This window comes from Caenorhabditis briggsae, assembly GCF_000004555.2.
Source record: "Caenorhabditis briggsae complete genome, chrIII, whole genome shotgun sequence".
NCBI classification, from domain to species: Eukaryota; Metazoa; Nematoda; class Chromadorea; order Rhabditida; family Rhabditidae; genus Caenorhabditis; species Caenorhabditis briggsae.
In genome coordinates this window covers 12144036-12159357 of record NC_013490.2, presented here as the reverse complement: position 1 = coordinate 12159357, position 15322 = coordinate 12144036, and the positions used below count along the sequence as shown (strand labels likewise).

Below are 15322 nucleotides of genomic sequence, written 5' to 3'. Positions count from 1 at the left end.
AGGTTCAAATAAAGATTCAAATAAAAGTTAGTATACGTAACGGAAATGTCTGGATGTGTGTCAAAACCATTCATGCGTTTTGGGAGGAAGTTCGGGATATTGCCATTGGGAACGAATGTGAAAAATGTAGTCTGCTGTGTAAATCGAAAAGCTTGGAACCTCTCAAATATCTCACTCAAAAATGGGATGTGAATCAAGATGATAGTGAAGGAACGTCGTAGAAGGAAAAGNAGAGGACGATCCAAAGTGTCGTTCTATTAGAGGTTTTACGGTATGCATTTTAAAGCGAGTTATGCTTATTTTAGTTTGATTGCCTAGAAATCCACAACTAGGCCACATTGTTCCAAATTTGAATGCTCATATCTTGGCTCAAAATGTAAATTTTTGAAATCTGAAAACTGGTTTCAAATTTTCAAAGCCTGTTCTTCAACATTGTGTACAGAGATCCGAAGGGGACTCTCCGAAATCCATTCATTGAGAGGATTTTTGGAAAATACCCGAGAAAATTTAGACGTCTATTCAGTAAGTCGTCCTATGTAGCGAATGAGCGGTTAGATTCATTCTCGTTGGAGGTAAGCTGACCATCTGCTGTATTATGACGTGGTTGGCCATACAGTTCACTAATCTCTCTCATATTCCCATGATGAGAACCTGGTCTGTGGCGATGTTTTGACCCTTACCAGCCGCAATCCCAGAGGATTATCTCGCCGTGTAAAAGACATAGGAGTGGTGCGGAAGACTGAGGTCATCTTTATGAGCGTATGAACACATTTAGACACCTGTACAGCCCCACACACATGCACACATACGAAACAACGCAGCATGGTGTCAAAGAGAGTGTCAAGAGTGCATGCGATACACGAAAGGGCATTGATCGCTTCTTTGANTACACACCGGCCCGGCCCGTTACAAGTATGGTTTTTGGGTTCCAGAAATGTTGATTTTGAAGCAAGTCACTTCAATTTTAGTTCAGTGGCCTAGAAAACCAAAACTCGGCCATATTCATAACTCGCTTCAAAACCAATATTTTTAGAATCTGTAAACTGATTTGGACTTTTCTAAAGACGGTTTTAAGAACATGTAAATAACGGTCTAGTTTTCCCAGATTTTGGATTTCTAGGCAGTGTTTTAATTGTGGGCTAGAAAACCCGAACTCGCAAAATTATGTAGGTCACATTGTACATGAACCCATAGAGATAACACTGACGATTTCAAAACAGTTTTAAGATTTCTAATATTTTGGTTTTGACGCGAGTTATATCCATTGTAGTTTGGTGGCCTAGAAAACCAAAACTCGGCCATATTCATAACTCGCTTCAAAACAGACACTTTGAAACTTTGAAAACATGGTTCAACTTCACAGAACAAGAGCTTTCATTTCACCTATACCGTGGCCTGACTTTTGCAAGCTTTGGTTTTCTAGGCCACCAACTTAATACAGCTGTAACTTGGCTCAAAATCAACATTTTTGAGTTCTGAAATGAAAACTCACGGCTAGGATACTCTGGAATCAGCACGGCAACATAGACACCATACAGATAAGGCATTGCACCTTTAGCCATTGCATTCGACCACTGGATTACTGTATCATAGATGGTGCCCTTGTACCGTACCCTCTCCACAAGATACGCGGAGTCTTTTTCGATCAACTTCTCGTTTTTCAAACAATCCGAAAGCCAAGTGTCACGAACGATGATCACACCGCTGAGAATCCAGAATACCATTTCGATAGCATCACTTTCAAGAATTCCGTCTGAATCGGTTTTCACAATGCAGTGAGTGGTGGTTGGTTGGAAGAGCTTCGAAGGATGTCTGGAATCCAGTTGTTAGGTTTCAGAAACATTGATTTTGAAGAGAGTTATAGTGACATGAAAGTGGTGGCCTTGGAAACCAAATTGGGAAAAACTAGGCCATGTTGGATATAATTGAAAAATCCAAGTTTTGACAATTCTAAATCAGTTTTCAGATTTCAAAAGTAAGCGTTTTGAAGCGAGTTATAAACATTTTAGTTTGGTGGCCTAGAAACCCAAAACTAGGCCACATTGTTCCAAATTTGAAATGGTCATAACTTGGCCCAAAATCAATATTTTGGAAATCTAAAAACGGATTTGGGTGTGCCAAAATTTGAACAATATGCAATATGAACTAGTTTTCCAAAAAGTTGGTTTTCTAGGCCACCGACTTTCCAATGATCATAGCTCGCTTCTAAATTGTTATTTACAAGTCACAAAATATGATCTATAGAGCTCTATAAGTAAAAAATTTCATAAAATCTCTAGATTCAAAAATATCAATTTTGAACCGAGTTATAGCCATTTTAAGGTTGGTGGCCTAGAAATCTAAAACTAGGCCACATTATTTCAAAATTTAAATAGTCATAACTCGGCTCAAAATGAAGATTTTCAAAATTTAAAAACATAGTTAGATTTGTTACAATCTCTACTCTTCAACCATATGCAACATGGCCTAGTTTTCCAATAATACATTTGAGCACAGTGGCCTAGAAACCCAATATGCCGAAAAACTAGGCCATGATGTAGATGGTTCTAAAAAAACGTTTTGAGGGTTCAGAACCAGTTTTCAGATTTCAAAAATATCGATTTTGAAGCGAGTTATACCTATTTTAGTTTGGTGGCCTAGAAATCCAAAACTAGGCCACACAGTTCCTAATTTGAAATGCTCATAACTCAGCTCAAAATCAACAATTTTGAAATTAAGAAACAGTTCCAGGTTTGCCATGATCTGATTTTTCCGGCCATATGCAACACGGCCTAGTTTTCCCATATTTTGGTTTTCCAGGCCACCAACTTTCAAATGACCATGCCTCGCTTCTAAACTGAACTGCCAAATTTAAAAAATAGCTCTAAACTCAGCAAAATGCAAAAAATTTTAAACTCACAATACTCTGAAACTTTTTCATAAACTCGTTAGTCAACGCATCATCTACAGTATCCTCAATGTAAATATGGAATGAGCTCGACGGGAATTCTTCAGGCACTCGCGGACGGAATTTCTTGTTCCTATACTTTTTATAAACTCTCTCTACGTCTTCAAATTTTTCAGTGGCTTCTGTTTGTGTCGTTTGACTAATTCTCCAATTCTGAGGGATCATTTGTTCGGGTGTTTTGTTTTGTGCATTTAGGTAGGTACGGTCCGCCCCATTTTTGATCAGGATTTCAACGATATCTGGGTAGCCTCGTTTGGTTGCCACGTGGAGTGGAGTGTTGCCATGCTCTGGAAATTTTCAGATTTGAAAAATATTGATTTTGAAGCCAGTTATGCCCATTTTAAGTTTGGTGGCCTAGAAACCAAATTCTGAAAAACTAGGTCATGCTGTAAATTGGAAAGCACAGCTCGTAGCAAATCTAAAACCGTTTTCAGATTCCAAAAATATTGATTTTAAAGCGAGTTATACCCATTTTAAGTTTGGTGGCCTAGGAATCCAAAACACGGCCATCTTCATAACTCGCTTTAAGATCAATAATTTAAAAATCTAAAAACGGCGTTAGAGTCGACACAATCTTAGCCTTCCAACCATATCCAAAATGGCCTAGTTTTCCGGAAATTTGGATTTCAAGGCCACCAACTTCAAGTCGCTTAAACTCGCTTCAAAATCAACATTTTTTGAATTTTAAAAAAGTTTTGCAATTGTTAAAACAAGTGTTTCAAAAAATGTGTACCATGGCCTAGCTTTTGGATTTCTAGGCCACCGAGAAGACAGAAAACAAACATACGATTGAACACATTAATGTATGCTCCTTTTTTCAGGCGTTTCAACGTATTGGTGGGATTAATTTCTCGAACGGCATCGTGAAGTGCATTTTTACCCTCTACTCGATCCATGAACAGCTGAAAAATTGTTTTGGATTACTGTAGGTACAGTAATCCTCAAACTTCTTACCGAATATCTCCACCTTTTCTCGAAATCTTCTGGCTTCGCGAAATAATAGAAATAAAGTTTCCTGATTCGTTTTCTTCCAGACTTTGTTAATGCAAAAATCAAAACAACAGTAATCAGAATAGCCAAAAATACTGCTAAACAGATGAGTGCAGCTGTTAGGTAGTTGTGCTCAACTCTGAAAAAAAACACTTGGTGGTCTAGAAATTCAACAAACAGGAAATCTAGACCATGGCAAACATGGTATTGGAGAACAAGATTTGATAATCCCAAAGCAATTTTAATATTTCAAAAAGAATGATTTTGAAGCGAGTTATACTCATTTTAAGGTTGGTGGCCTAGAAAACGAAAATCTGCAAAAACTAGGTCATGGTGTGCAAGGCTTTGAAGAGCATGCCACGAGGGTTCCGAATATGTTTTTAGATTTTGAGAACACGGATTTTGAAGCAAGTTATGAATGTGGCCGAGTTTTGGATTCCTAGGCCACCACACTAAAATGGGTGCAACTTGACTCAAAGTCGGTATTTCTGAAATTGAAAAACGGATTTGGGTTTGCCATAACTTATACTTTCTAACCATATGCAACATGGCCTAGTTTTCACAAAATTGGATTCCTAGGCCACCAAATAAAAATGATCATAACTCGCTTCAAAATTGACATTTTTCTATTTTGAACAATGTTTTAAATTTGCCCAAACTTCCTCTTTTGAACCATATACGACATGGACTGATTTCCCAGATTTCACAAAATTTGGTTTTCTAGGCCACCAGCTTCCAATAGCTGTTGCTCGGCTCAAAATCAATATTTTTGAAATTTAAAAACTGTTCCAAATATCTCGAAATCTGGTTTTCCAATCAATACTTACTCATGGTGCGGATTCTCGCTGATCCCAAAAATGTCATCAAAATACAATCGAAGCTCGTCGAAACTCAACGAAGCGGCATGCAAATAACCCTTTTGACTAGCAAAATCCATATCGATTTGGGCCAATTTTTGAATTACTTCGAATTCTTTGTCTTTATCTGAAAAATACGCCGCAAGATACTTGAAAACTTCTGGAAATCCATGAACTTTTGTCGCGTCGTCCAGAATTTTTCGCATCGTTAAAAGTCCTTTATCCTTGATGGGACCCGCGAAATTGTTCAATTCTTTTAACTCGCTGACTAGTTTTTGGAATTTCTTCTGACGCTCTGGCCAGATGGTTTGAACGGATGGTGCTTTGACATATTGCATAGTTCGTGTGTTGAAGTTGCCAGAGAATTTGGTGGCCTCAAGGATTGTGTCCTGGAATATTTTCGGATCAGGTATATTGAAATTAGGCTATTCGATACAAAGCCCCTAATCTGACAAAATCAATACAATTTTCAGAGTCAAAAAATATTGACTTTGAAGCGAGTTATGGCCTAGAAATCCAAAATCTGATAAAACTAGGTCGTGATATATTTTGTTTGAAAGAGCTTGTTCTTTGAAATTCAGAACAGTTTTTAGATTTAAAAAATATTGATTTTGAAGCGAGTTATGTCGGTTTCAGTGTGGTGGCCTAGAAAACTAAAACTCGGCCAAATTTTACCAAATTTGATATAGTCATAACTTGGCTCAAAATCAACATTTTGAGGATCTAAAAATTGATTTGTAATTGTCAAAGCCTATTCTTCGTAAACGTGTACACCATGACCTAGTTTTTCCAGAACTTGGATTTCTAGGCCACCACACTAAAGTTATCATAATCAGCTGCAAAATTAACATTTTTGAGATTTGAAAACAATTTTAATTTTTGGAAGACATGAGCTTCCTAAACATATTCATAACGACCTACTCCCTCCGAAATTTGGGTTTCTAGGCCGAATGAAAGACGTGGCCTAGAATTTAAAGTTTTGCAAAAGTTAGATCACGGTGTATATGGGTTAAAAGAGGTTGTCTTACAAAATTCAAATCATTTTTCAGACTTCAAAAATATTGCGGTTGAAGCGAGTTATGCCTGTTTTAGTGTGGTGGCCTAGAAACCCAAAACTAGGCCAGGTTTTTCCAAACTTGAAGTGCTCATAACTTGGCTCAACATCAACATTTTCGAAATCTGAAAATTGATTCAATACTGTCAGAGCTAGTTTTTTTTATATCGTGTACACCATGGCCTAGTTTTGTCAAATTTGGGTTTCTAGGCCACCACTTTAAAACTGCTATAACTCGCTTCAAAGTCAATATTTTTGACTGCTCAAAACTTGTTGAATTAAGGACTTTTGAATAATAACCTAACTTTTGCTAATTTTGTCTCGAAACTTCTCGAATTGAGGACTTTTAGAAAATTATAATGTCCTAAATTTTTTTCTAGGCTACACCCACCCTTAAATTCCATGCCCTTGTCATATCCCTCAACACCATCATTCCTCTCCCAAGGCTCAAAATCATTTCTTGGGGATTCTCCAATTTCAGAATCGGATTATTTGGTTGATGTTTCTCCTTGTAATAATTGGGTCCAATATTTTTCACAAATTGCTCAGCCTCCGAAACGTGGTCCCGCATTACGGTAAACAGTTTCAGTACGTCTTGAATCTCTAGGATTTCAGCTCCATTCGAAACTGCGTGAACCGTCTTCAGATACGATGTGATATCTAGGAGAGTCCCCGGATCCGATTTCTCCAGCTTTTTGAAACATTCTCTGACGGATTTTATGGAGTTCAAAGTGTTGGTCGTGTTGGTAGCCATGACGTCTTTGTTGTAATTCTTTCTGCAAAAAGTTCGTAATTCGAGAATTCGAAAAATTTGTGGGCCAAATCAGTTTTTAGATTTCAAAAATATTGATTTTGAAACAAGTTATGAACGTGGCCGCGTTTTTGTTTTCTAGGCCACCACACTAAAATGGCCGTAACTCGCTGCAAGACCATTATTTTTGAAATATTGAAACTGATTCGGGACTGTCAAAACTTGTTCTTTAAAATCATGAACACCATGGTCTAACTTTTGTAAAACTTGGAATTCTAAGCCCCTCTGTTCAAGTGGCTCGGGTTTCTAGGTCATGACTTTTACGTTACCGAGGATTCCGAATTAAGCAGTTCAGAGGCGTAATGACCTAGAAAACCAAATCTTGCAAACTTAGTCCCCAAATGTATATCATTAGAAAGCTCATGTTTTGAGAATTTCAAACCATTTTTAAGACTTGAAAAATATGAATTTTGAGGCGAGTTATGGACATTTCAAATTGTATTGTTTGGAACAATATGGCCGAGTTTTGGATTTCTAGGCCACCACACTAAAACGGCCGTAACTCGCTGCAGAATCGATATTTTTGAAATCTGAAAATTGGTTCAGAACTTCCAAAGCCTGCTTTTTGAAATAGTGTACACCATGGCATAGTTTTCTAAAATTTGGTTTTCCAGGCCACCATTTTAAAATGCTGTAACTTGCTTCAAAATTAATATTTTTCAGTTTTGAAAACTGATTTAGAATTTGAAATCCTGCGAAATAAAACACTTACGCCATGTTTTGAATATGTTTAGAAATATCTTTTCGAAGTTTGGAAAGTTCTCCAAAATTTGAAACGAAAGATGTCAATGTCGGATATTGCTCATTTTTGGAACTTTTCAGTTTTTCCAAATCGGAATTCAGCTCATTTTCCTGAATTTCTTTTGAAATTTTCGTCAACAAGTTGCCCACTTCCACAAATTTCTTTCCTAAATCCACCATGGAATTCAGACCAGAATCTTGGAATTCCTTAGTTTCGGTGGGATTCAAATTCTTCATATTGCTACAGTGATCCTTGTAGTTCTTGGCAAATTTTGAAATTGTGTCCATTTTGCCTTGTGGATTGTCACCGCCTAATTTGTACAATCTCCCCAATTCGACAGACTTTCTAACTGCTAAATTCTTGCGCTCTATGAATCCGTCTTCGAACTCTTTCCAACTCAGCTCATTGTTTTCATCAAGTCTCCAAACTGAAAAATTTTAAATCAATCTATAAGTTCGGAGAATCCCAATGCAGCTTTCAGATTTCAAAAAGTTGATTTTGACGCGATTTATGATCATTTTAGTGTGGTCACCTAGAAATCCAAGATTTGTGAAAACTAGGCCATGGTCCTAAAGAGAAAGTTTTGACAGTTCTATTCCAGTTTTCAAATTTGGAAAATGTTAGGTTTGAGCCAAGTTATGACCATTTCAAATTTGGACCAAAGGTACACATTTTTTGAAACACTTGTTTTAACAATTGCAAAACTTTTTTAAAATTCAAAAAATGTTGATTTTGAAGCGAGTTTTAGCGACTTGAAGTTGGTGGCCTTGAAATCCAAATTTTCGGAAAACTAGGCCATTTTGCATATGGTTGGAAGGCTAAGATTGTGTCGACTCTAACGCCATTTTTAGATTTTTAAAATATTGATCTTAAAGCGAGTTATGAAGATGACCGTGTTTTGGATTTCTAGGCCACCAACCTTAAAATGAATGTAACTCGCTTCAGAATCAATATTTTTGAAGTTAAGAAACTGATTTGAGACTCTCAGAACTTTCTCTTTAGAATTATGTACACCATGACCTAGCCACCGCATCAAAATTACCTAGAACTCCTAAATTTGGGAAAACTAGGCCATAACGGATATCGTGTGATAACTCTTATTTGAAGCTTTTGAAAGCAATTTTTTAACTCGAAAAATATCAACTTTGAAGCGAGTTTGAAGCGATGATAATTTGAATGTCGATGGCCTAGAAAACCAACTTTTCGGAGAGTTAGGTCATAGAGAGTATGGTTAGAAATCCAATGTTCAGAGAATGTCAAATCAATTCACAGATTCAAAAAATGTTGAATTTGAAGCGAGTTATGGTCATTTTAGTGTGGTGGCCTAGAAAAGCAAAACTCGGCCACATTCGTAACTCGCTTCAAAATTAGTTTTTTCAAAATCTAAGAAAATATTTGGAACCCTCAAAGCTTGTTTTTCAGAGCCGTGCACACCATGGCCTAACTTTTGCAAAGTTTGGTTTTCTAGGCCACCAAACTAAAATGTGTGTAACTCGCTTCAAAATCGATATTTTCGAATTCTCAAAACTGATATGAGACTATCAGAACTTGCTCTTTGATTATGTGCACTATGGCCTAGATCCCCAAGATTTGGTTTTCTAGGCCATCATACTAAAATGGTCGTAACTCGCTTTAAAGTCAATATTTTGGAAATTTAAAAAAGGGCCCTACCTTAAAAAATCCAGCCAACTCGGTTCTCAACACATCGACACTTTTGCCTCGCGCCACTTTCTGATTAAACCATTCACTCTTCAAATCATCCACCACTTTTGCCATATCCCCTTTTTCAGGAAATCCCAAAGTGAGAACGATTTCCGAATGCGAAGCGATTGGAAACATTGAATTTAAACTTTCGACGGCTTGTTGGAAGAATATCCCATTTTTCTTGTCAATGGACCATAACGGCTTAGTTATCTTGAACATTTTTTCAAGGATTTTCGAAAAATTCGATGATTGAATTTGGAGTTTTTCGAGAGTTTGGAAGGTATCAAGCAGGGTGTTTAGTGCCAAAAAATGATCAATATTGGATTCGATTTTCCGAAAATTTGTGGAATCTTTTTTCAGATTTTTGAAGCAATTCAAGATGGGTTGAGTGTTTTGGACAAGCCAATTTTGAGATTTTTGAGAATCGAGGTCATCACTTTTCGGCACATTTTGAATAACATCCGGACATGGAAATAGTTCTTCATTCTTGTAAAGTAGGTCAAAAAAATCTTGAAACTCAAAATCTCTGATCCTCGAAGCACTATCATATCCCTCTTTTACAGTACTCAACCACTCCCTTCCAGATTCCAGAATTTTCCAATCGTTTGGTACCAAGTTCGCCAAATCTACAGTTTTATCCTTCAATCTTTGGATTGATGCTGATAAAGCTTCCGGTATATAATTTATTAAATTTGTGAAATTCTGTGGGTCCACCTTCAGAAGTTCTGTGATGACGTCACGAACTTTAACTGACTTCTTTAGAGCTGCGGACTGCAGTGTGATGGCGTTGGTGATACGAGTCAAGGTGGCGAGCTCGTCGTAAACGATTTGGAGGTCGGAAGCTAAAAATTTTGTGAAAATTAAATACACATTTTTTAAAGCTATATTTTCAAGTTTAAACCATTTTTCTAGCTTTTATACTTCTTGAGATATAACGCTTCAAAGTGGTATAAGCCTCATACATTTTGTTAGTTAACCAAATTATTCTAGCTATTACGATTCTAGAGATTTAAAGTTGAGTAAGCTGAAACTAGAGAGGGGAGAGACGCAGAGAAGCTAGAGTATCTGCTTTCTCTGCGTCTCTCAATATATTCTAACTAATATTTTTTAAGTCTTGAATAATAGATTTCTAACTAATAGTTAACATAAAGTATGTAAGAGACGCAGAGAAAACAGACACTCCAGCTTCTCTGCGCCTCTCCCTCTCTCTTCCCACCAACCTCATTGGCTACCCTTATCTTTAAGCGGACATATCTCAAGATCCAAAATAGCTACATCAATTTTGTAAACAAACAAAATGTGTGAAATTTTAAGTTATACATTTTTGTAGTTTTCACATTTTTGATATCTCTTTTAGTTTTAGAGATATAACGGTTTAACTAACCCTTCCCATCCGTCCCATCGCCACTTCCAGTTAAAACCACACCAAAACAGAAGGCAAACAATAGGAAAATGTTGTGGGTCCACATTCGAATGATTCTTACTTTTTCTTTCTTTTTCGAATATTTGTAACAATCAATCTGTATTTGCTCTGGAAAATAGTATTTTCCTCTAATAGAACGGCACTAGACTTTAAGTTCAATGGTCTGGGTTTTTGATAAAATTTTGCTGATATTATGATAAGCATTTTATTAGCTGACCTATTTTTGATATCTCTTGCAGTAACCGAGATAATTGAAATTAAAGGGGGGAGGGGTACTGTAACTTACAAAGTTTGTACGGAAGCAAAATGCCGGTAAATTTTGATTGAATTTTTTTCAGACTGCTGGATTTTCAGTCAAAAAATTTGGCACATTTTCAGATGAGCTGGGGAACGTGGAGCTAAAAGAGACCCAAAAACCTGAACCTATATTTTTGAACTTTTTTTTGATTGGGAATGTTTTTGAACTTTTTTTTGATTGGGAAAAAAAATATTCTAAAAGTTCTCATGATCTAGAAAATCAAGAATCTATAAACCAAAAAAAATCCCAAGAAATTAGAGAATCAGAATCTTACAATTAGTATCCTAGGGGATGGGACCATACCAAGGTCATTCATATGCAGCTCTCACCATCTGCCATTGTCAACACTGCCCTCCTCCTTTTCCCTAATAGTCACTGTCTCGGCCTATTTAACCCTAAAAATCGATGGAGAATCACAATATTTTGGACCTAATTGATGTGTGAGTTTGCTTTAATTCTTGTTAGCATTGTAAAAATAATAGTTCCTTGTAAGCGCACTAACGCCCGTCACGCCGCACTGTGGCTTTTCAAAACCGCTTTCAGTATAATGGGGTTATTCAGGGAGTCGGCAAAAAAGGAAAAAAAAACTCCGCGACAACTCGGAGAGTGTTCCAATCTGGCTATAGGAAACATTTTGCCAAAGTCTGGGGTCAAAATATCGATTTTGAAAATTTGTCTGAAATTCCAGCCAAATTTTCAAAGGTGATATTTTGACCCCAAACTTTTTGCCGACTCCCTGAATAACCCCATTAGAAAGAGGCGGGGGCGTCACTGGCGGCTCGCCACTTTCGGCAAGTCTCTTGCATCTTCAAAGTTTAGGATTACACTTTAAACTCAAGTATCTCTGGGTTCCCAACTATTTTTCCTTTTCAGTGTTATCTTCTCTGTAACCGTCATAATGAGACAATTACGTCTTATCTGGTTGTTCCTGTGCCATTCCTATTTTCCTCTTCATGTCATCGTCTATATGATCAGCACCGGATTTTTCCGGATTGTATCTCTATTCGAACCCCAAAATTCACTGAAGAATCAAACTTCGATGAAGAATCGAGACCGGTTTCCCCTTCTGCACCTCGATTACGTCGCTGTTCGAGAAGTTTTGAATGTTCTCGACCCAATTGACTAGTGAGTTTGTTTCTTTATTTGAGCCTTCCTATTTTTTCTGTAATTCCGCTTTCAAGAGTTCAAATCCGAAGAATTGTTGTGGGCTGAGAAACGCAGAGAAACGAGACGCTCTACCTTCTCTGTGTCTCTCTTGAAGAGCGACAAAGATTGCCTTTTTTGAAGCCCGAAAAAAGTTTTTTAGAATTTCTCGATTTGTCTGAAAATTTCAGAGTATACTAAACAAAAGTAGAAATTCAGTTTTGTAATTGACAACTTTTTTGTATCTCTGTTAGTTTTTGAGATATGAGTCTTTAAAGTGAGAGCGCGCTTAGAGGCAAAAGGAGACGCAGAGAATCATGTGTTTTCTTTAATGGCGCATATCATAATAACTGACATAGCTACAAAAAAGTTGTCAACTACAGAATTGAAGCTCTACTTTTGATTAGTATATTTTGAAATTTTCATAAACATCGATCAATTTTAAAGTACTATTGTAGGAACTTCAAATACACAGGGGCAGCACGTTGCCACTGACTGAGCTGCTAGCGGCGCCGTCGTAGGTTTCTCCGTTCCTGTGAAAGAAAACTAAAAGTGATCAACTAATAAAATATTTTTATATTATGATAAACAATTTGTCAGTTTACCACTCTTTGATATCTTTTGCAGTAACCGAGATAAATTGGTTTAAATCTTGGCGCCACCTCTAGCTAAAATTGTCCGTGGAGCACAATTTTTTAAAATCCTATTTATCTTTGTTCTTGTAAAAGATATCAAAAAGTTGTCAACTGCTAAAATGTTTATCATGATATCACAAACGTTTTATCAGTTGACCGCTTTTGCGTATCTCTCACAGGAAACGAGATAGCTTGGGTCGAAGCTACGGGATCGTTTGGGGCAAGAGAAACGAGACGCTCTAACTTCACTGCGTCTCCCTTGGTGAGGGATGGTCTAGAAAAACCCTAACTAGGGAAGGCCTCAACTCGGATGTGGCGATACGAAGCGTGGTCGAATGGTTAGTGAGGAGGAATATCAAGCGATGATTCTCTGGTTCGACTCCCTCGGGCTGCTAAACTTTTTTTGAATTTTTTCTTTGTTTTTTCTAGTAAAAGAAACTTGAATGAAAGATAACAATAATCTTATATTCCCTTTTTCAGTAGAAACTTCTCGAAAACTTCAAAAGCATGCAGAATCCTCTCGACTACCAAGAAACCCTATAAAGTTGAGCTCACTTTTACGAAATGTCCTGTTTTTATGATTGGAGATGGTACAATCAATCATGCAGTTCGATGGGTTACAAATCAAGAGGAACATGGAATTCGGACAACCCACACATGGCCAGATGAGTTGCGGGAATACGTTTTCGCATATTCTTATAATCCTTTGACCTCTATGAAGGAATTTTATCTGTATGCCAGAAGCTTAATGGGTATTGAAATTCATACTGTGAGGCTGGAGATGATCGAAATCAGAGGACAACTCTGGGAAACTGTTGATTGGTTGCATTCAACGAAGTTCCGGTTTTAAGCATTTCCGGAGATCACCGACAAGAAGATTTGCAATATATTTTTGATAATCTAAAAACTAATTAAAAATTTGTGTGAAAACGATTGAAAATCTCCCCCTGGAAATTCCGGAGACCATTGAAGATATTGCTCTTGGATCATGGATTACGTTGGATTATGTAATGAGTTTGAAAATTAGAAAAATCACATTACTTTGCACACATCTGAACAATCAAGACATCAACCTGATTTATAAAAGTTGGATCGAAATGAAATCTCATCAAAACTTTGAATACTTCGAAATCAATCTAACGAATCGAGAAGATTTCATTGCGGTTGGTCTGCGAGATATCCGATACCGAATGGGACCAACGAGACCTGGATCGTGAGTTTTTTTTCTTTGTTGTTATGGCCAATTCTTTGATCTTCAGACGCCGTTTGTACGCTTTTCTTTTGGGCCCCGCCTTATCTCTGCCAACCATCCGAACTATTTCCTGTAAAAGATATCAAAAAGTGATTAACTGACAAAATGTTTAAAATATTATGATAAACATCTTGTCAGTTGACCGCTTTTTAATATCTTTTACAGGAACCGAGATAAATAAGATCAAAGAAAAGCGTGCTCCACGGACAATTTTAGCTAGAGGTGACGCCAAGGTTTGAACCAATTCATCTCGGTTACTGCAAAAGATATCAGAAAGTGGTCAACTGGTAAAATGATTATCATAATAAAACAAATATTTTATTAGTTTATCACTTTTAGTTTTTTTCACAGGAAGCGAGGCTTCGAGGTGACACGGAACGATGGACTGACAGCGTCGATTTGTGTTTTTCGGCAAATGGCATGATTTTCTGCAATTATGTATACTCGACTTTCTAAGAATCATTAATGTACGACGATCTGACTTGAATTGTACTATTTTCATTCATACATGTTATTATTCATCTTTGTTCTAATCATTTTTGATGAAAAAATTTTGGCAAAAAATTCGGGGGGTACAATGATTCGGGGGTACAAGGGGGTACAACTGATTTAGGGGTACAAAATTGATGATTCGGGGGTAAAAAATTCGTGGGTACAAAAATTCGGGGGTACAACGATTCGGGGGTACAAACTACCAATGATTCTGGGGTACAACTCATTTCATTTAGGGGTACAACGCTTGTGATTCGGGGGTACAATTTTTTTTGAGGGAGTTTCTGAATTTCAGAGCTCGAAAACATCAGAGTTTCAGAACTTCAGAATTTTGAAATTTCAGAATCTACGAATTTTGGAACTTCTGAATTTTTCTCATCTTCCTTTTTTCCATATTCCTCCGTTCTTCCCAATTTTCCGTTTTTTCGCAATATTTCGGTTTTTCTCCATTTTCCATTTTTTCTCAACTTTTCTCAATTTTCGTGGTAATTGAAATTTTTCTTATTTTTTAAATAATTTTGATAATTCGGATTCAATTTTTTTTCAATGTTTTAAAGACAAAACAGAACAATTTTATGTGGCAACAATTCATAGTTGAACAACACAACAGCAACAACAAAGAATGCAAAAACAAAAAAAAAAGGATTAGACAATTAAGAATGACCTTAAGATGAGAAAAAAAAATTGAAGCCAATTGGGGTTTATTTGAAGGAAGCTTGGTAGCGGGAAGGAGGACCTGAGTTTCTCTTTGACTTCTTTCTAGGCGGTGATGGACAGTCTTCTGGTGTTGTTTCGGTGTCTCTGTAATATATTAATGAGCTGATTGAACATTTAAATGAGTCGCTCACTTTGTCTCACTGTCGTCTGAATCATCCGAAAGTCGATGCATGTATCCAATCGGAAACTTTTCTTTGAGAGACATTGGTTTCACATGTTGTCCTGTGGAAACATCGGTCACTTCTTCAGAATCGCTT

At 36.9% G+C, this 15322-nt stretch overlaps 1 protein-coding gene across 1 annotated transcript in view; it reads right to left on the bottom strand.

Annotated features, from left to right (window-relative positions):
* Nucleotides 1–10574, bottom strand: part of CBG00014 — a gene marked incomplete at both ends in the record, with an annotated part of 19765 nt that extends 9191 nt beyond the window's left edge. Inside the window, 9 exons of the mRNA XM_045244511.1 lie at nucleotides 1493–1812; nucleotides 2913–3232; nucleotides 3727–3849; nucleotides 3902–4076; nucleotides 4765–5183; nucleotides 6240–6624; nucleotides 7372–7828; nucleotides 9150–9947; nucleotides 10490–10574. Coding sequence (XP_045091451.1) covers nucleotides 1493–1812; nucleotides 2913–3232; nucleotides 3727–3849; nucleotides 3902–4076; nucleotides 4765–5183; nucleotides 6240–6624; nucleotides 7372–7828; nucleotides 9150–9947; nucleotides 10490–10574 — 3082 coding nt within the window. The remainder of the gene's footprint in view (nucleotides 1–1492; nucleotides 1813–2912; nucleotides 3233–3726; nucleotides 3850–3901; nucleotides 4077–4764; nucleotides 5184–6239; nucleotides 6625–7371; nucleotides 7829–9149; nucleotides 9948–10489) is intronic.
* Between the last annotated feature and the right edge of the window lie 4748 nt (nucleotides 10575–15322).